This window comes from Xenopus laevis, chromosome 2S (genome assembly GCF_017654675.1).
Source record: "Xenopus laevis strain J_2021 chromosome 2S, Xenopus_laevis_v10.1, whole genome shotgun sequence".
NCBI classification, from domain to species: Eukaryota; Metazoa; Chordata; class Amphibia; order Anura; family Pipidae; genus Xenopus; species Xenopus laevis.
Window position 1 is genome coordinate 38418039 of NC_054374.1, and position 19604 is coordinate 38437642.

The 19604-nt window shown below is 41.4% G+C and overlaps 2 protein-coding genes across 3 annotated transcripts in view; one reads left to right on the forward strand and one right to left on the reverse strand.

The window, feature by feature from the left end:
- Positions 1-1231: 1231 nt before the first annotated feature.
- Positions 1232-10502, reverse strand: gla.S (galactosidase alpha S homeolog). Its single transcript, NM_001096218.1, has 7 exons — positions 10151-10502; positions 9063-9237; positions 7312-7489; positions 4415-4506; positions 3841-4002; positions 3551-3748; positions 1232-1570 (listed from the first exon to the last, which is right to left on the reverse strand). Exons 1-7 carry the CDS (start codon positions 10312-10314, stop codon positions 1313-1315), a joined length of 1227 nt encoding a protein of 408 aa, NP_001089687.1. The 5' UTR covers positions 10315-10502; the 3' UTR covers positions 1232-1312.
- Positions 10503-17534: 7032 nt separating this feature from the next.
- Positions 17535-19604, forward strand: part of LOC108709348 (small G protein signaling modulator 2) — a 169976-nt gene continuing 167906 nt past the window's right edge. The window contains exon 1 of one of the 2 annotated variants that reach the window (XM_018249111.2): positions 17535-17740. In XM_018249111.2, coding sequence (XP_018104600.1) covers positions 17684-17740 — 57 coding nt within the window. In that variant the 5' untranslated portion in view covers positions 17535-17683. The remainder of the gene's footprint in view (positions 17741-19604) is intronic. The other variant, XM_018249110.2, reaches the window with a different exon arrangement.

The following is a 19604-nucleotide window of genomic DNA, read 5'->3' on the forward strand; positions in this document are numbered from 1 at the left end:
TTTTTTTTTTTAAACAGCCCCCCATTTCCTGTTAATTTAAGTTTCCACATCACAAAAACATCTGGGAAGTCAATGACTACTTTTTGTTAACTCCTCCTGCTATTGATTTCAGGGGCAGATTTCAGTAACATATTGAAGCTCAGGATACAAACCCCAGGTAAATGTTTTATCATTTCCCATAATGTGCTGCTGTGTAGCCCTGTAAATCTATGATGTGGAGCAAACTGATTGGTTAAATGGGTAGGTGTGTTTTTTTGGGGTAAATGGATGTCAGGCTGAAGTTCACCACCACGTTTGAAACCCCCTAGGGCTATATATGTTTTGCTGCATTTGGTCTTACCCTATGGAATGCTAAAATCTTGGTCAGAGAAAATTTGTGCTGTCAAGAACGTGGGACTAATGGTAAGTAAGAGATATATATATATATATATATACATATATACATATATATATATATATATATATATATATATATATATATATATATATATATATATATATATATATATATATATATATATATATATATATATATGATGTGCAACCTTATTCGTTGGTGTTGGTATATAAGATCACTTTAAAATGCCTACATATACATACACATATTATATAACAAATAAAACCACAACCTTTTGAGCTGCAATTGTGTCTTTTCTAAAGCTGCCCCCCCACCCACCCATTTACATTTCCCCTGTTGTGGATCCTGACACAAGAACATGGCCACGTGACCACAGTCTGCCCAAATATTCTATATTTAGTCATGTCTGAGAAAAGAACTGTCAACATTCATGTATATGCAATGTTTGGCATTTTAAAGTGATCTAATAAATGACGTTTTACATATCTAGATGAGACTCCATTGGATATATATATATATATATATATATATATATATATATATATATATATATATATATATATATATATATATATAGATAGATATAATGGAAGCAAAACCTGCTTATTGGGTTTATTTAATGGTTACATGATTTTCTAGTAGACTTAAGGTATGAAAATCCAAATTACGGAAAGATCTGTTATCCAGAAAACCCCAGAAAACCCCATTCTGGATAACAGGTCCCATACCCATCTCCAATGGAGCCACAGTAAAATAAAAAACAAAATTTGGATTTTAGTTATCACTTGATTTGGAAGTTTTTTGGCTCAGCTGTCTTATCAACTAATATTGTATCCCCATGCCATGAAATTGGTGCCATTATTTGGAAACAACTTTTTAAGTGTTAAAACACTGGTTTCTTTTATCGCTATCTTGCAATGACAGTGTTAAGGCCTCAAAAATATAACCTTCATCTCAGTCCATCCTAAGCAATATGGTTCCTGAGGGATTTATCCACAGTGACAGCAGGGAATTGTCATTCAGATGCCCATACTTATGGTAGGAAGGCAGAAGGCGAGTAATAAAGCAACTGTTCCGGCAAACTCTTTTTTTCCACAGCAAAGACAGGGACAACAGGAAATTTCTAGGGCTGCCTATCTCATAGAAATTGGTCACAGAAACAGCCAGAGATCCTTTGATGAGAGGCTTCTCCCACACTTCAAAATTATCAGCCTAAAGAGGTTTAAAGAGAGACAACAGTTATTAGAAATGACTAGCAGTCTCGGTTTAGGCTAATGCCATAGAGAGCTGAAACTTGCCTGCTGAAAACCACAGGCTGACATTTAGCCCCTATGTTGGAAGCAGCCCCTTACCTTGCCTGCACCCAGATCCATTGCATTGGCCCAGGTACAGGCACAAGCAGATTTCGGAGCCAGAATCCAAATGCAGGCAAAGTAAAGGCAAGCATATGGGCTTCAACTTGGCCTGCATTTTTCAGTAGGCCAAGTTTCAGCCCTATGTGGCATTAGACTAAGGAAATTCTTAAATGTTGGAAGTTTCATCTTGTTCCCAAGCATAATTTCACCCTGATGATTACAGAGAAGTAAATACAGTATTGTTAATAAACATTTGTGTAGGCGCTGATATTTTGATTGTCCTAAGGCATTATCCTTTCTCTGACTAGTGCTACAAAGCACAGACTTTACATGAAACCTACAGGTTCCCATATACATATATTAGACCTGCTATCCAGAATGCTCGAGACCTGGGGTTTCCCACATAAGGTTTTTTTTCCATAATTTGGATCTCTATACCTTAGGGGGCCCATTCATTAAGTTCGACTGAAGGAATAGAAGAACAAAAAACTTCGAATTTCAAAATGTTTTTTTGGCTACTTCGACCATCAAATGGGCTACTTCGAACTTCGACTCAAATGATTCGAACTAAAAATCATTCGACTATTCGACCATTCGATAGTCGAAGTACTGTCTCTTTAAGAAAAAACTTCGACCCCCTAGTTCGCCACCTAAAAGCTACCGAAGTCAATGTTAGCCTATGGGGAAGGTCCCCATAGGCTTGGCTAACTTTTTTTGGTCGAAGGATAATCCTTCGATCGATGGATTAAAATCCTTCGAATCGTTCGATTCGAAGGATTTAATCGTTCAATCGAACGATTATTCCTTCAATCGTTCGATCGAACTATTAACGCAAAATCCTTCGACTTCGATATTCGAAGTCGAAGGATTTTAATTCCCCAGTCGAATATCGAGGGTTAATTAACCCTCGATATTCGACCCTTGATACATTTGCATCTAAATCTACTAAAACACGATTTTAACCCGATAGGATTGTTATGACTTCAATAAGGATTACTTATATTTTAGCTGGGATCAAGTACAAGGTTCTGTTGGATTATTTCAGAGGAAAAAGAAATAATTTAAAAAATTTGAATTATTTGATTAGTATGGTTAAATTTATCAAAGAGTGAAGTTAAAGATTGCCACAGTCTGCTAGAGTGAAATTCCGCCACTCTCCATTCATTTCTATGGGATTTTGAAAGGCGTATTTATCAAAGGATGAACTTTCACTTTTACCCATTGATAAATACTCTTTTAAAAAACCCATAGAAATGAATGGAGAGTGGCAGAATTTCACTCTAGAGGACTGTGGTGATCTCTAGCTTCACTCTTTGATAAATATACCCTTATGGAGATGGCCATCCTGTAATTCAGAGCTTTCAGGATAAAAGGTTTCCAAATAATGGATCCTATACTTGTATCAAGCTACTGAATGATGCTATTGGGATAGTCATAAGGGCTCTAGCTTTTAAGTCTTCATATCTATTGTAATATTTTTTATGCTGCTATCATTATGGTACAGGTATCTGGAAACAACAATGAGCTCAGCTGGTCATCTAGTTAGCTTGTAGCAAAAAAAAAATAACAGGTGTCAGGGCCTCTATAACCTTTATAACTGACAAGTTCAATTTCTACCTATAGTCTTCATCGGAATTAACACATTTAGCCTCTATTTGCTTACCCCCTGCAGGAATAACCAATTAGGTGTCAGAGCTGTTGCTACTATTATAGATATACATAATCATGCAATCACAACGATGCAGAGACACATACCAAAATAAAACCAGGTTACAGATAAAAAAATATGGTTGAAAATTCAGTCCCATGATACATTATTTGTCAATCCATTCACTACCTTGAAAACTCTGTATCCTTGTGCTCCAAGAGGATCTTGGTTAATGGAGATCACATGTTTATCCTGGAGAAGAGCTTTGGACTCAGCAGAAATATCTCTCAGATCATTGGACATCATGAGAGGGGCAGCCATAATGGCCCAGAGAGCCATCTGTGTGACTTGCTGGTTCCAGCTCAAGCCAAAATTACCAATCACCAGCTAAAACAAAGAGAAAGAGGAATGAAATATGGTGAAAAATTCAGGAAAATTGAGATCTTATGGTATATAATTTGTCACTATTTATTGCTTACCATGTCTGGGTCATTCCATGAACCAGGACCAGCCACAGGAACAAGTTCCTCCTGCACAGCAGAGCTTAAGGTCATCACAGCCTTTACACTCCCCCAGGAGTCTGAGATGTCACCAAAATTCCTCCAAGAATTGCAGTATTCGGCCACTTCAGTGTAATTGATCTTCATTAAAGAAATTTAAAATAATAATAATATCACTGTACAGTTCGCACTAAATAATTTCATTTGGTTGATCTGTTTTGGGATCTTCTCTACTTGTAACCATCTCTAGCCAAATTTAAAAATGTGGTTAAGCTTATCTTACTGTGTAGAACGGAAGACGCAAAGCAATGATTTGCAATCTTTTCTATTTGCACTAATGTATGCCAAGTTTACAGTGCCTGAGATCAGTGGTTAACTAGATATTACTGGGCCCCACAGCAAATTATTTTTCCGGTGCCCAAAATGTCTAGAGGTTGACTTGTTCTACCAATATTTATTGAACTTGTACATGAGGTAGGGCCTCCTGGGCCCCCCAGCAGCTGCAGGGTCTGCTTCCTATGCAGTTACGCCCCTGTCTGAGATTAGTTCTCACCTTCTTTATACCCCGTTCGTACAAAGGCCATTCACATGAAAACACTATCTTTCTCCCAGTGCGATTCAAAGCCACAGACATTTGGCGATATCCTGCAGGCAGAAAAGAAATACAAAAAAATTTTGTTAAAACAAGAATTATATTTGTTTAAATATAAAAGGAATGTGCGTAAAAATAGTGTTTTAGGCTGAATTATTGAAAATTTCTGGAAATCCCCTACTAGGCCTGCCCATCTGTTCCACTTCCTGCTGCCTCCTTTCCCAGGCTGTGCAGGGGAACCAGTAGCACTCAGCTCACTGCACTGGTAGGGAACTGAAGCCTGTCTTTGCTTGTGTGACTGCAGGGCTGTGATTGGCTATCCCCCTCCTACTGTGTTACTGGCAGGGACTGTTAGGACACCCCTCAACCCAAACAAGAACTGTAGCATATCTATAGTGAGCTCTAATAAAGTGGTCTTTTTTTTTTTTTTAAAGATAATATTATTTTTTAGCCCAAAGTAACACCAGCACCAAATATGGTTATAATCTATGTCTACTTTAATAGTGATGGTATTGAGATGGTTTCTCAGTCATGGGCATCATAACCCTACCATACATCCATGACTGTATTACCTTAGCAACCCCTTGTTCAACACAAGTTTAATGAATAAGTCTTGCTCTAAACATTGTCTATTCTTTTGATCCTAAAAACCTATGGTTTCTGTTATCTCTTGAGCTAAACAGGTAGTTTGAAGTTATTCCATGTTGGGTCCTTGCAAGGTAGATCATTTATATAATTTAATGTAGATAATGTATCTATTAAGATATTAGAGAATATTAGCAGAGCACAGACAGACCCTGAATAACAAACTACTGTTCACAAAACAATCACAACAATTTTAGGAGGGGCTTCTAGTAACAGAAGAGTGGGGTATGGAAGTGTATATGTCCAGTAAGCCTAGCAGCAAGAAATGAAAGCTGTTATGTATTGAAAGCAATCTGTGCAAGAAAAAGTGTGAGTGTGAAAGTGTTTATGTTCAGTAAGAATACTAAGAAATGTGGTAGCACAAGCAGGCCTAGTAACAGGAGACATGGGATGTAGCAACACATGGACAATAAGGCTAGGTATTCTTTTCAGAGAATATGAGAAAAGATTATTGTATAGTTAATACATTTTTTTTAGGAGGGAGCAAGTAATATGGCCGTAGGGTTTGGGTAGAAGAATAAGTTAGGGAACAGAGTTAGAGCAAGATAAAAGTGAAACTGAGATGAAGGCTGTCAAGAAAGAGAAGACAGAGAAAGTAGAGTATCTGTAAAGGAGAACACGTTACAAATAATCATATAACAGCACTGAGTTTATCCTAGAAAAACAGTATTGCAGAGTCAACATAAGGTGAAGACTCAGCTGTTTGAAATGTAACTTGTATTAGTTACAACATAGGGAGGGATAACTGCAGGTCTTCAATTAGACAATTCATACAAATGCTAAGGGACCAACACTGTTTGTTATCTTTGTAGTAGTTTATGGGGTAAAAACCACGGCCTTTCAAAAGGATCACTGATCAGGGCAGTTACCGATCATTAAGACTGGTAAATCCTGTAGGGAACAGATTGTACTGGAAGGTGGATACAATCCTCTTCTAATAGGACCTAACAGGTCTGCTACATGATATTGTCATTGGTTTGAGTACAAAACAACTGGATCAGCTTTGAACCAAAACTTGGCTAGTTTGGTGAACTTGCCATATGACTAAATCTACCAATAACTTTAGACCAACAATATAAACACAAACATATACAATCCGTAGAGAGAAGAAAGGGAGCAATGGGAAGGAAACAAACAGACACAAACTAAGAAACTGCATTTGTATTTACCATTTGCAGCAAAGAGGAAAGGCAGACCAGCAGGAAGAAGACAAGCATATGCAAGCAAGAAAGTGAATTAGCATTTACCTGTAGAGAGCAGACACAGAAGCCTACAGTTATTCCAATAGTAAATGTTCCTATACATGTAAATGAATAGACTCAGTGATAGAGAGCCACTGAAACTGCACTGTTGTCCCCAACACAGCTTTTTATAAAATAACCAATGGCTGCACAGTTTTTTAAATACATATATTTTTTCTATGGAAATAAGTATCATTAATACTGTGCCGCCAAAGTATGCACTACTTAAACATGTAGGCTGTGTAGATGAGTAGGGTTATGTTATAGTATAAGGGCCAAAATATCGTGGAAATAGATCAGACGGGGTTTTGGTTTGTAGTCCATATAATTCACCCCATGGAAAAGTGCAGAACCCACTTACTTCTTTGCACATACAATTTTAAAATTGCGTGCACAAGATATATTATTGCACACACAGCCAGGAAGAAATTAGAAGGAATGCTGGTTCCAGTGAACATGAGTTATTACACCTGTAGCACATTATTACATTGCCTTAAAAGTTTACACAAGTTTATATTGTGTCAGAAAATCCATAGCAAGTAATCAGCAGGGAGGCCATACTGAACTGTTTAGCTAGTTACTGAGCATGCTGGTCAGGATCAAAAGCAAACTAACTGAACAATTATGTCCCATGTGCCCCCTTCAAGTCTCTGACTTACTGACTGGTTAGAGAGATGCAAAGGTGGAAGCAGTGGCGTAACTACCGGGGGAGCAGGGGGTCCGTTTCCGGCCGTAAATGCGGCCATTTCCGGCCGTATGGAGGGGGCGGGGCCCGGCTGCACGTCCCGCGCCAGGGCCCGCCCCCCTCTAGTTACGTCTCTGGGTGTAAGTTCTGTTCTGGCTATTACGTTAGTTATCCATACACTCCAGTCTTTATAGAGGACATTTTTGGTTAACTAACTATATTGAAAACTTATTTTTATTTTGTACATTCTTCTCTTTTATCCAGTTTTATTTTTACGCTGAACTCACCATCCTCCAGTTGGTCCAGAGTCCCATAGTTGCAACCGTCAAATTTCAGCAGATCCACCTCCCATTCAGCGAAGGTCTGTGCATCCAGGTCATAATAACCTTGGCTTCCTGGAAAGCCTTCACAGGTTTTAGTTCCCACATCTTGATAAATACCCAGAAGTAATCCACGGGAATGAACCTACACACAAAGTAATCACAAATGTTTTGTATGTGTTAAAGAAACGCATGCTAAACACATTATTTCTATATACAGATTCAAAACCCTGGCAATTCCGATGTGGTTATTTTTAATGGAAAAATTGAAATCAATATGAATTTTAGCATAATGGACAGTGATATTTAAGACTTGTCTTTATTTAGCATAGCTTTGTGTAATTTAAACTTTGTGTATTAAACTTTTTTGGGATATTGTTATTCAGCTGGCATTTAAAGCGATACGGATACTTTCGTATAAAAATCAAGTATGTGCTGCACCCGGAATATTTTCCCTCAAAACCGCCCCCCACCTGCGCACCTGCACTGACCCGACCCTCCGACACTGTTGAAAGATCTTCTGTGCAGTTTCAGTGACACTGGGGTGGGAGTGGTGCGATCCTTTCATAGGCTAATTACGGGCCAGAACCCCTCTCCCGATATTGGGATTTGGAAAAAAAAAATTGTTGCAGCGCAGCAGTTCACGCATACGCCGACCCATGCAGTTGTGGCACAGTAGGGGGACGGATAGTCTGACCCTGCTTCAGCCTATGGAAGAATCGCTCCGCCCCCCAACCCAGTCATGGAAGCAACACAGAAGATCCGTTAGTAGTGTGAGTGGTCGGCTGCGCAAAGGTGAGACGGGCTGGGGGATGGCTGAAGTAAAACATTCTGGGTGCAGCACATACTTCATACTGACACGTTTCTATGATTTTTATAGCAACGTGTCAGTATTGCTTTAAACAACAATCTATTTGCTATGACCAAACCCTGGAGAGTGATTGGGAAGGAAGATTAAGATCAACTGCTGTCTAAAAGTTGAAGTTTAATGTTCAACAAGTGTTAATATTTAGGTGATCCTTCCTTCTGAGCATTGTGCACACGGTCCCTGCATTGTTAAACCTTAACCTCCCCCTCTGAATATGCCTACTTCCTTCTTTCATTATTCGGAATGACTAAAGACGGCCTTACAAAAACAAATGTTGTCGTTAGGTACAAGCATTTTTTTGTGTATGTGTCCAATGGAGGATCAGAACAGATGCCCTTGCCCCACAGATATCACTTATTGAATTAGGCAGGTTCGAGAACATTATTTTATCTGACTCAACAAAAGATAATATATGTCTGTGTTTAACCAGTCTAACAATAATAGTAGAACAAAAGAGGGAAAGGATGATGTTTCAGACTGATGTCTTTATACCAATCTTTCCTGTAAACAATCATGTTTAAATATATCATGTTAACTATTCATCAGTTATATGACATTAGCTCTTTGTATATTATTATCTTTATATAAAGGACAAGTAAAATGTCATTCACTAGGGGGTGCCAATATGTTAGCCCCCACCCCAGTAAATATAAACACTAACCTTACTTTTCAGTGGACATGAGCTCTGGCCCGTGGTCTAAGGTTAGCAATTATATGTATTGGGGGGTGCATAACACATTGGAACACCTAGTGAATATCACTTTCTGGAGCAGGAATGCTGCCTAGAGAACTTTGTTTAAAGTGTCATCAAAAGTAGTAGATTGTGTGTGCCAATAGCGAGGTCACATACATAGTCAGCTAGCTTCTTAATACCCCCTGGGAACCGCACAGGGTCAGCTTGTAGCCTGTTGTTTTCATCTCTTTCTCGATCCAACCAGCAGTCATCAATACACAAGTATCGGTACCCTGCATCCAGCCAGCCTTCAGAAACCATCTGGTCAGCCATGTCCATGAAAAGACGCTCACTGGAGGAAGAGAGTTGGGTTCAATTTGACGAGAGACAAACGAAAAACAAGAAAGTCAAGTTTTAGGAAGCTATGTTTTACATTTTACTTGACTTTTAAAGGAAAATACAACCCTAAAGTTAAAAAACCCTACCCTACATAGACCCCCCTCCCTCCAGCAAATGGCCCTAACGTTTTACTTACCCCTCAGTGCAGATTCAGCCATCGGCGTTCACAGGCGCCATCTTCAGCTGCTTCGGTAATCTTCGGAATGAGACCGGCGATTCGGCAATTTTCGTGAGTTTTGGCGCATGCTCAGTTGTCGCGAAACAGAAAATTGCTCCAAATAAGCATGTGTCGCCACGCCGGTCTTTCAAAGAGAAGAAGATGGCGCCCGTGAACTCCGATGCCTGAATCTGCACCGAGGGGTAAGTAAAAGTTTAGGGGCATTTGCCCAGGGTAAGGCTGGGGAGAGGAGGAAGAGGGGGTCTATGTAGGGTAGGGGGGTAGGGTTTTTTTTAACTTTAGGGTTGAATTCTCCTTTAAAGGGGACGTATTGTGTAAAGACCAAGAATGTCCCAGTGCATTATACTCTTTTAAATATAGTAGGAATGGGCTTTAAAAAAAATTGTGTTTTTGGTTGATTTATTGAATATTTATCCATAAAACCTACTAGTCTCTTCCATCTGCAACTGATATACGGGCTTTCAAGTGCCTAATGGGTGCAGTGGGGTATGGGGGCTGTACCAAATTATCAATGTTACCCATGTACGTTTGGGGCATGCAGCAGTTTAAGAAAACAGCAAGTACCTGGCGTTTATCAAACAGCATAGGATTTAATTTCCCCTTGCACAGGCTATGTTGCCCCTCTATCTGCACTACTGATGCAGCCAACAATGGAGTCTCTTGGACTTTCTGCCCTAATGGCTCTCACCTTATACAGTTCTTGGGGTTCCTCTCACAATTGGTTTCACACAGAAACCTCTCCCAGTGGAGCCATCCCATAGGAGGTGTCAGTGCTAGCCCATTTTGCAAGCTTCTGGCCCCAGGGAGCCACACCACACTTCCCAGCAGTACAGATAGCCAAGCAAAAGTCATGGTGCCCTTAGAGTGTTTGCCCTTAGTAAGGTGCACCAGGGTTCAGCCAGTCACAGAGCACCTATGATGAGTCGTCCTGCAGAGCTGTAGTCAGTGAGAAATGACACCCTATCAGCTTGTTAATTGTGGGTGCTTTGGTCCTCTCACTGCAGCCGGCTCAGCACTGTCACTGACTCAAGTTCCCAGCAATGATACAGTCATGTGACAGGTGGGGGGAGCAGCACAAACCAGGAAGTTGCTGTGAGAACCAATCATAGCTCACCGGTTCAAACTGAAAACATTACAAGGAAGCAGTGACACGGGACGGGTGGGGATTTCTGGGAAGTAATAATATAAGAGTATGAAAGCAGGGGAGCTGTATGTAAACCAAGTCCTCACAGCAAACAGTTTTGTGCTTTCACACAGCAGTTGTTAGACGGGAATTAGGGTGTGCTGGTCACATGACCAATACAAAGAACAGCAAGACGAGTTAACACATCGCTGGCTCCTCTGTTATGCCCATACGCATTGCTGCTGCTGCTGGTTTTGCCATGAAAAGTCTACACCCCCCTCCCCCCAGCTGCCTGAAAATCCAATGGTCCAAACAGTGAACTCCTATCCATATTTTTTTTTTTAAATTTATATACTATTTGTATAAACTTTTTGGGGTTGGTCTTACAAAACAATGAGAATCATAAAAAGCATGGCCATTTTAAGTAGAAGTATGAGCTTACCGCTTTCCATAATGGGTCCGTTTGCTCGTGCCCTAAACCCTCAGCAAAGGGGAGCTACAAGCAAACACTTTAAAATGACGAGCAGGCACCATTCCGGTGTTCCTGTGTGTGTGTGTGTGTATGTGTGTATCTATGTCTGTGTGTAAAATGAACTGTTAGTGTTAATGTGTGTAAGGGCCACTGTGTGTAAGAAGGTCTGACAAACTGTGTGTGTGAATTATAGAGACTATAATGAACCTGTGTATAGCTGTGTAACTACATTCATTATTCAGTCTTATAGGGACAGGTTGGCTGTGAGTTTTGCCTACAAATATTCTCTCCACAAAGCACATTAACCCCTACAGTTCCTTGTCTTGCTGCTCCATTGTATCACTCTATTCACTGTCTTCTTTTACCCTTTCCCTTCTCATTCTGTGAGTTACCTCCACACTCACTTCCCTGTCTCTTATAACTCTCTGCCTCACTCTATTCACTCTCCTCTTATACTTACCTCTACACTCACCTCTCCATCTCTAATAACTCTCTGCCTCTTTCTATATATTTGTGTAGATAAAAATATTATAATATATATTTGTGCACCTCATCCCCCTCTCCTGCTCCTGTCCTGTACCCACCTCATTCTTTCTTTTTGGATGACTCATCTTTTAACTCTTCTGCCACTCTGGGAACAAAGCAGCTTTCTATAGACTGAAATAGACTGAATGTATTAACATAGCTTCTATGCTAGTGACATTTTGTTGTTCACAACCTCTTCCTGGTATAATATATGGAAAAAATTAAAATGAGGGTATGTAAAATGGAGGCTTCACTGTATGTATCCAGTTGTTACTAGAACTAGAGGGAATAACATTCTACAAACCACTGGCTAGTAATTGTGCTAAGAAAGTAGAAAATACCAAGTGCTGTCCTGGCAAATAAGGAGTTTGTGTCACTAACAGAATGACAATACTATACATGTGCAACAGTTACTACTTTATATATTTATTAAAAAAAAGCTGTTGTTATGTTTGTGTGGAAACCAAAATATGGGTACAAGTAATTTGTGTAATATGTTTTCTTCCTTGCCCCCAACCCCAGGAAACTTTCTGCAGACGCCCATGGTGGTGCATGCCGATTATAGTAATGTAAAATGGTTAGTTTCAGACATTGTGCAGAAGAACAGCGTACTTTGATTAAAGAGTTGATTGGAGAGGGGGAAACAAGTGCAGAAAATGATATGTTGTGCTGCACTGGTAAAACTGATGTGTTTGTGTCTTTACAATAGTTTCTATAAACAAGCTGCTGTGTAGCCATGGGGGCTGCCATTCAAAGCTCAAAAAGGAGAAAAGGCACAGGATACACAGCATATAACATATAAGCTGTAGTATATGACTGGGTGCTTCAGAATGTATCTGTTATCTATTGTGTATCCTGTGATTTAATGGCTGCCCCCATGGCTACACAGCAGCTTGTTTATATAAACTATTGTGTTGTGTTTCTGACATAAACACACCAATTTTACCAGAGCAAGGCAATAGTACATTATATTTCATTCCTTTAAAACACTTTCCATTTTGGTGTTACTGTGAATAGCCCACATCAAGAAAAAAATCCAGCTTCCAAAGAATTTGCAGCACTCCCCGAAATAATAAAAACACCTTTATTTTCTTACATACGGCTCAAATCCTGCTACCATTCCTGGCAAGCAGCACTGAGTGTCTCAGCTACTAACCAAGCGAGACACCATTTGTACATGATTTATTGGTAAAGTACTTTATGGGGCCGATTTACTAACTTCGAGTGAAGGATTCGAAGTTAAAAAACTTCGAATTTCGAAGGTTTTTTTTGGGCTACTTCAACCATCGAATGGGCTACTTCGACCTTCGACTACGACTATCGAAGGATTCAAAGTAAAAATCGTTCGACTATTCGACCATTCGATAGTCGAAGTACTGTCTCTTTAAAAAAAACTTCGACCCCCTAGTTCGCCATCTAAAAGCTACCGAAGTCAATGTTAGCCTATGGGGGAGGTCCCCATAGGCTTGGCTAACTTTTTTTGATCGAAGGATATTCCTTCGATCGTTGGATTCAAATCCTTCGAATCGTTCGATTCGAAGGATTTAATCGTTCGATCGAAAGGAATTATCCTTCGATCGTTCGATCGAACTATCTGCGCTAAATCCTTCCACTTCGATATTCGAAGTCAAAGGATTTTAGTTCCTAGTCGAATATTGAGGATTAATTAACCCTCGATATTCGACCCTTAGTGAATCGGCCCCTAAGTGTTATAAATCAATAAATGTGTAAAAAATGTTTAACCTTTATACAGAGTGTGATCTATTTTATTATTGGGTGAAGGCATGAGTACCAGATACTGACCAATGTCAGAGTAACAGTATAGAAATGATATGACCACACTGCCCGTTGGTCAATAGTGTAAATGGCAGCAGATGCTTGAGCTTCCTGTGTATGTTTTATGTGTGTTGCAATTTTGTTACAAATGCTTGCTGCTGTTTTCTGTTCAAGCAGTGCCTTCTGATGAAGTAGATCAAAACTGTGCTAAGCTCTCATCATTAAAAAAAAATCACTTTCATCAGAGGTCCTGCTGCACTCGAGGACATTTCACACCAGCTGGTGCATGGAAAGTAGGGAAATCTGCCAATTTTGCAAAGGCTTTAGGGTAGGACTCCATGAACGATGCAGCTTCTGCATCCGTCGTGCCGCGTTGTATCAGTGCTGTGACACCATGCGACAATTCTATCTCTTACCTTATTTTTGTCGCAGTGCATCGGATCGCGACAAAATCGTTTGTGGAGTCCTATCCTTAGGGTTACTTTGGGTTTGAGGACAGTTTCTTGCAGCAAGATGAACTTTCCATAAGATTAACCATAAACACTTAGGGGCAAATTTATCAAAATGTGAGATAGAACTCCTATTTATCAAATGGTGAACTTCATTGATAAATACGATTCTAAAAATCCCATAGGAATGAATAGAAAGTAAGTGAGTTTTTTTAGGCCATGGATTTATGGCAAATTACGAAGACTAGAAACAGATACATTAATTTTTTCTGTGGAGACACCAAACTACTACAGGAATCTGTTATCTCCTTCACACCTTAGGTCTAATTTGTACCTAGTCTGGACTACTTTGCATAACCCATCTCTCTGTAAATCTGTCCCTGCTTGTAATACAAATTATGCTTATGTGTTGTTTCTCCTTTTGTCCCTCACAGTTTTTTTGTAAACAAAATGCTGTATATATGTCAGTGCCAACATAGCTTTATTGTAATCAGCTTTGAAGAAGGAACTGCAATGTTCTGAAAGCTTGCTGTGATTATCATCTTAGTTAGCCAATGGGGGAATGTAATTAAAAGCATTGTTTAAAATGGCATTTCTTTTAGAATGTTTAGCGCTGCTAAAATGTAAAATAATTCACTGGTGAATATTACATTGCCAAATGTTAGGCACCCCCAAGTGAATGTATTTACTTACCTGAAACCCTTTTACGATGCTCCTATCAACAAAAAACTGATTCCAGTGAGCACCACGGAGTGCTCCTCTTCCAGCTTTTTGCTTCGCACGGCTGCACATTAGAGAGAAAAGCCGAACTTTAACTAAAAAGTTGGCTTTTTCACTCTACTGCGCATGTGCCTGCCCCGGGAAATTTGAAGAAAGAAGAAGCCGGAAGACAGAGCCGGGCCACACTGCGCAGGCACCCTAGGCAACCTGGGCCGACGCTGCGCCTGCTGAATGTGCACATGCGCAAGTTGATGCCAGCGCGCATGCGCAAGTTAATCAGCGTGCACACATGCGCAGAAGCATCAATCGCGTGCAAGAAGACGGGGAATGAGAGGACCGGACATGGGGTAGGCGACAGAGCAGGTACGTGCCTGGCGCCCCCCCAGCTTTGCGCCCTAGGCACGTGCCTACTCTGCCTACCCCTAGTTCCGGCCCTGCCGGAAGAGGATCACTCCGTGGTGCTCGCTGGAATAACCCCGGGCCAGTGCAGTTTTCTGCTGATAGGAGCACCAGCCCGGGATTTCAGGTAAGTAAATACATTCTCTTGGGGGGTGCCTAACATTTGGCACCCACAAGTGCTAAACGACTTTCCTTCTCCTTTAAGGTTTCCACTTACCTTAGAGTTCACTCCCTTGAAGAAGCTCTGGGCGAAATGCGCATTGGGCAGACTTGTACAGTGTTGATAAGGTGAGGACCCAGGGTTTGTGCAGTGCCTAGTGGTCAGTATAGTAAGTAGCTAATTTGGCTTAAAAATGATTTGCTTAAATATGCCATATGATTTACTTGGGCAAACATGGTGGGCTTGGATTCTATTATATTTTTGCACATGAGATTTGGGAATCACTTCTGATCCCCTTATTAGTACTCAAGTACTCTATTAGATAGGATATAGATCCAACCTACTTTTAGGTAAATAAGTGGATCGTTTTCACCTTATTCGTGACTGACATGTCAGTATTATTTCAAACATGTGTCTGTTTTAAACTTTGAATAAAGTGTGTTTCAAAAACTATATTTCCAGCAGGGAAACCCCTTTATGAGTAATTTCCCTTTTTCTTAGCGGTTCTTCTTTTCTAGTACCTAAACAGCATTTTATGATAGACACAGCGAGAAACCCCAGCATTTCATGATAGACACAGCGAGTGTCCCCAGCATTTCATGACAGATACAGCGAGAGTCTCCAGCATTCCATGACAAAGAGAGTCCCCAGAGACAAAGCGAGATACCCTAGGTCCCAGTATTTCATGATTGACACAGCGAGAGACCCCAGGAACCAGCCTTCATGACAGACACAGCAAGAGACCCCAGGTCCCAGCATTTCATGACAGACACAGTGAGAGACCCCAAGTCCCAGCATTTCATGACAGACACAGTGAGAGACCCCCAGGTCCCAGCATTTCATGACAGACAGCGAGAGACCCCAGGTCCCAGCATTTCATGACAGACACAGCGAAAAAACCCAGGTCCCAGCATTTCATGACAGACACAGTGAGAGACCCCAGGTCCGCGCATTTCATGACAGACACAGTGAGAGACCCCAGGTCCCAGCATTTCATGACAGACACAGCGAGAGACCCCAGGTCCCAGCATTTCATGACAGACAGAAAGAGACCCCAGGTCCCAGCATTTCATGATAGACACAGCGAAAAACCCCAGCATTTCATGACAGACACAGTGAGAGACCCCAGGTCCCAGCATTTCATGATAGACACAGCGAAAAACCCCAGCATTTCATGACAGACACAGTGAGAGACCCCAGGTCCCAGCATTTCATGACAGACAGAAAGAGACCCCAGGTCCCAGCATTTCATGATAGACACAGCGAAAAACCCCAGCATTTCATGACAGACACAGTGAGAGACCCCAGGTCCCAGCATTTCATGACAGACAGCGAAAGACCCCAGGTCCCAGCATTTCATGACAGACACAGCGAGAGAACCCAGCATTTTATGATAGACAGGGGGAGCATTTACAATTATGCTTATACACAAGATAACAAAAAAACATTCACACTGTTGAAGGCAGAGGCATAAACACAGAATGGGGTGGCAGCAGACTGAACAGTGAGCTGCTGTGGAGGAGGAGCCTGAGCAAGGAGACAGCACGGGAAGACATATGAGTGCGAGTAATCGTGGAGCCCAACGCAGCTGAACTTCTAGGGCACGCGTCTCACAAGATTTGAGTGTGACGTCACGTGGAAAGAGCCGAATGCAGAAATATAGAAATAAAAGTTCCCGTCTGCAGAAACTTAACACGCTGCCCGTACCTCCCAACATTTCGGAAGGTGTTTTTTCACACGTAGAACAGCGAAATGTTTTGAGCACGCCGCTTTCTGTGGCCACACCCCCTTATTACCATGTTCCTTTTACAAAATTTGGCAGGTTAAGTTTGAAAATATTTCTCCTTATCTAAACCGTGTCTCAAAATTGTTACAAGTATCTTATTTGCACCTGTTAGCTGTTCTGGGCTCTCTGCTAAAAGCCAATTAAGTGAGAAACTTTGGGGTTTTTTTCTGGCTGTTCAGTGCAGGGAAAAGAGGGACTTTCCAGTACAAATGAGGGACTGCGGGTGGTTGAGCTGTCAAAAGAGGGACTGACCCTCCGAAAAAGGCATTTGGGAGGTATGCGCCTGACGGGACGCTGTTTTGTAGGGGGAAAAAGTGGCGGGATGACAGAAAGCAAGGGAATGATGTTTTTGGGGCGCGCTGTTATTATTTTACTACACTGGAGATTAATACGCGGCGTACATTTATTTATGGGTGTATTACACTGAAAGATACAGGAGGCACCATTATGTTTTCCTCTCATCCCTAAACATGACACAATTGCTACAGCCAACACGCTTTTTGCTTCACATCTGGCTCCCACCTCCCCCGTGGAGCTGTTACTATGGGAACTGCAGGGACGCAGTCACCAATAACACTAAACCCACTGAGGGGCGGAGTCTAGGGGGAGGGGACTCGGGGGGCAGCCCGGGGTGTGACGTCACAGCGAGTTCTAGCTGGAATGACAGCAACAGCATCATCAGGAGAAGCAGCGGCAGCAGCATCAAGAGCAGCAGCAGCAACAGTCACTCACCTGGGCCAGCGTGTTCCTCCATAGACACGGCTGCAAGGAACAGCTTCCTTCCTAGCACTATCCCTGTGCTCCCAGCACCATGAGCTGCTCAGATGATAGCACCAAGGAGAAGCTGCTGTGGAACGTCAAGAAGGAGGTACATTCCCAACACAAACATTTATATTTGCACAATTGCCTATAGATACACACAGACAAATGCACATCTATCTACACACACATTTGGACACAAATACACTATATCACACATGCTGTAAATGACAGTTTGTGCCAGTGCCTCTCAGACGAGCTGCTAACCCTAACTCTCTGCAAACTGCCTGCTTTTAAACCACAACTCCCAGCATTATGTGACAGCACAAGTCTACCAGGGGATGCTGAGAGTTGTAGTTCTGCAGCTGTAAAGACAATATTTTAGAATGGGCAGACTGAAGACTACACATCCTTATTGAATACATGCTGACTGAGGGCAGTGCTCATTGTCTTTTTGCAACAATAATGTGTTGATGTGTGTTTATAAAAATTCTCAGGTTTTTTGTGGTCACACCATAGTGTAACAGATAGATGAGCCCGTCTGCTAGACAATGGAATTGGTTTCTAGGAACTGTGGCTTCCATTCATAGGATTCTTACAAATATCAGAGATAACCGTATGTTTTGTTTTATGGTCCATGCCTCTCAGGGATAGGTACTAATGACTATTTGGTCCCCAACCTTTTTTACCCGTGAGCCACAATCAATTGTAAAAAGAGATTGGGAGCAACACCAGTATTAAAGGGCACCTGTTGGGTAAAAATGTTATCCCCAACCAAAGGTGCGGGCTAATAGAGCCCGCATTCTGTTTGGGGATAACTCGACTACTGTTATCCCCAACCGTAATGCGGGCTCTATTAGCCCGCACCTTTGGTTGGGAATAACATTTTTACCCAACAGGTGCCCTTTAGAAAAGCTTCTGGGGTGCCACATAAGGGCTGTTATTGGCTATTTGGTAGCCCCTAGTTGGACATGGCAGACTACAGGAAACTCTGTTTGGCCAAAAATAAACATAATTTGATGCCAGAAACCGTGTGTCTCGTTGGTAGCTCAATCAAACAGTGGTCTGGTTTTGCCAAGTCCACAAAGGAAGTATCATGTAGACAACAAAATTTTACTGGAGAGCTGATGTGTTAATAAGTTTATTCAAGATGCAACTGCACCAGAAGAAGGACCCTAGTGGTCCAAAACATGTAGTGCTAATGCATCTTGAATAAACTTATTAACTACTTCAACACATCAGCTCTCCAGACTCTGTTTGGTAGTACACCTGGTTTTTATGCAACTAAAACTTGCCTACAAACCAGGAATTCAAAAATAAGCACCTGCTTTGAGGCCACTGAGAGCAACATCCAAGGGGTTGGGGAGCAGCATGTTGCTCACGAGCCACTGGTTGGGGATCACTGCCCTAGTGTATAATGCATCTGCATGAGAGAGTGTTTGATATGGAGTCTATGCTCTGGCATTAACAAAAGGAGAAACAAATGAGAGAAAAAGGTAAAATTGCTCTTTGATCATCGTCTGCTCATACCTATGGGGTTAAAAGTCAGTGGAGTGAATGAGCCGTCCGTGGCATTTAAGAGTGGAGTCGTGTTCACGCTTAGCGTTTGTTGCTGGTGACATTTCAATAGCATTTGGATCCAGCACAGCCATCTGTATGTTACAGTAACAGATGTACGGATCATGACACCACGGATTTCCGTCTGACTGGCTTACCCCACTTCTTCAAGGTTCCAATAAGCAGAGTGGTCACTGCGTTCCGTAGTTTCTCAACAAAAGAGAATTACACTTACAGTTGAATGTGCCAGATGAAATGGTGTCAGTTCATTTCTTCAGCCTGTTCTGATAAATTATGTGCAAGTACATTGACACAAGGGAACCCCGGAATTACCTTTGACCTGGACATGGTGGTAATTTGAAGGTTTCCTTAGCCAAGTTACATTATAGTCACAAGTGACTTGCACCAAGTGAATC

Bases quoted from the DNA above. Each gene is read 5' to 3' on its own strand.
- gla.S (NM_001096218.1), bottom strand. From the start codon at position 10,314: ATGACTTTTGCTTGGCTATCTGTACTGCTGGGAAGTGTGGTGTGGCTC. The intron at 4,003-4,414 runs GTGAGAACTAAT...TCTTTAATGAAG, and splicing joins ACGAACGGGGTATAAAGAAG to ATCAATTACACTGAAGTGGC. The intron at 3,749-3,840 runs GTAAGCAATAAA...TCTTTGTTTTAG, and splicing joins CATGGAATGACCCAGACATG to CTGGTGATTGGTAATTTTGG.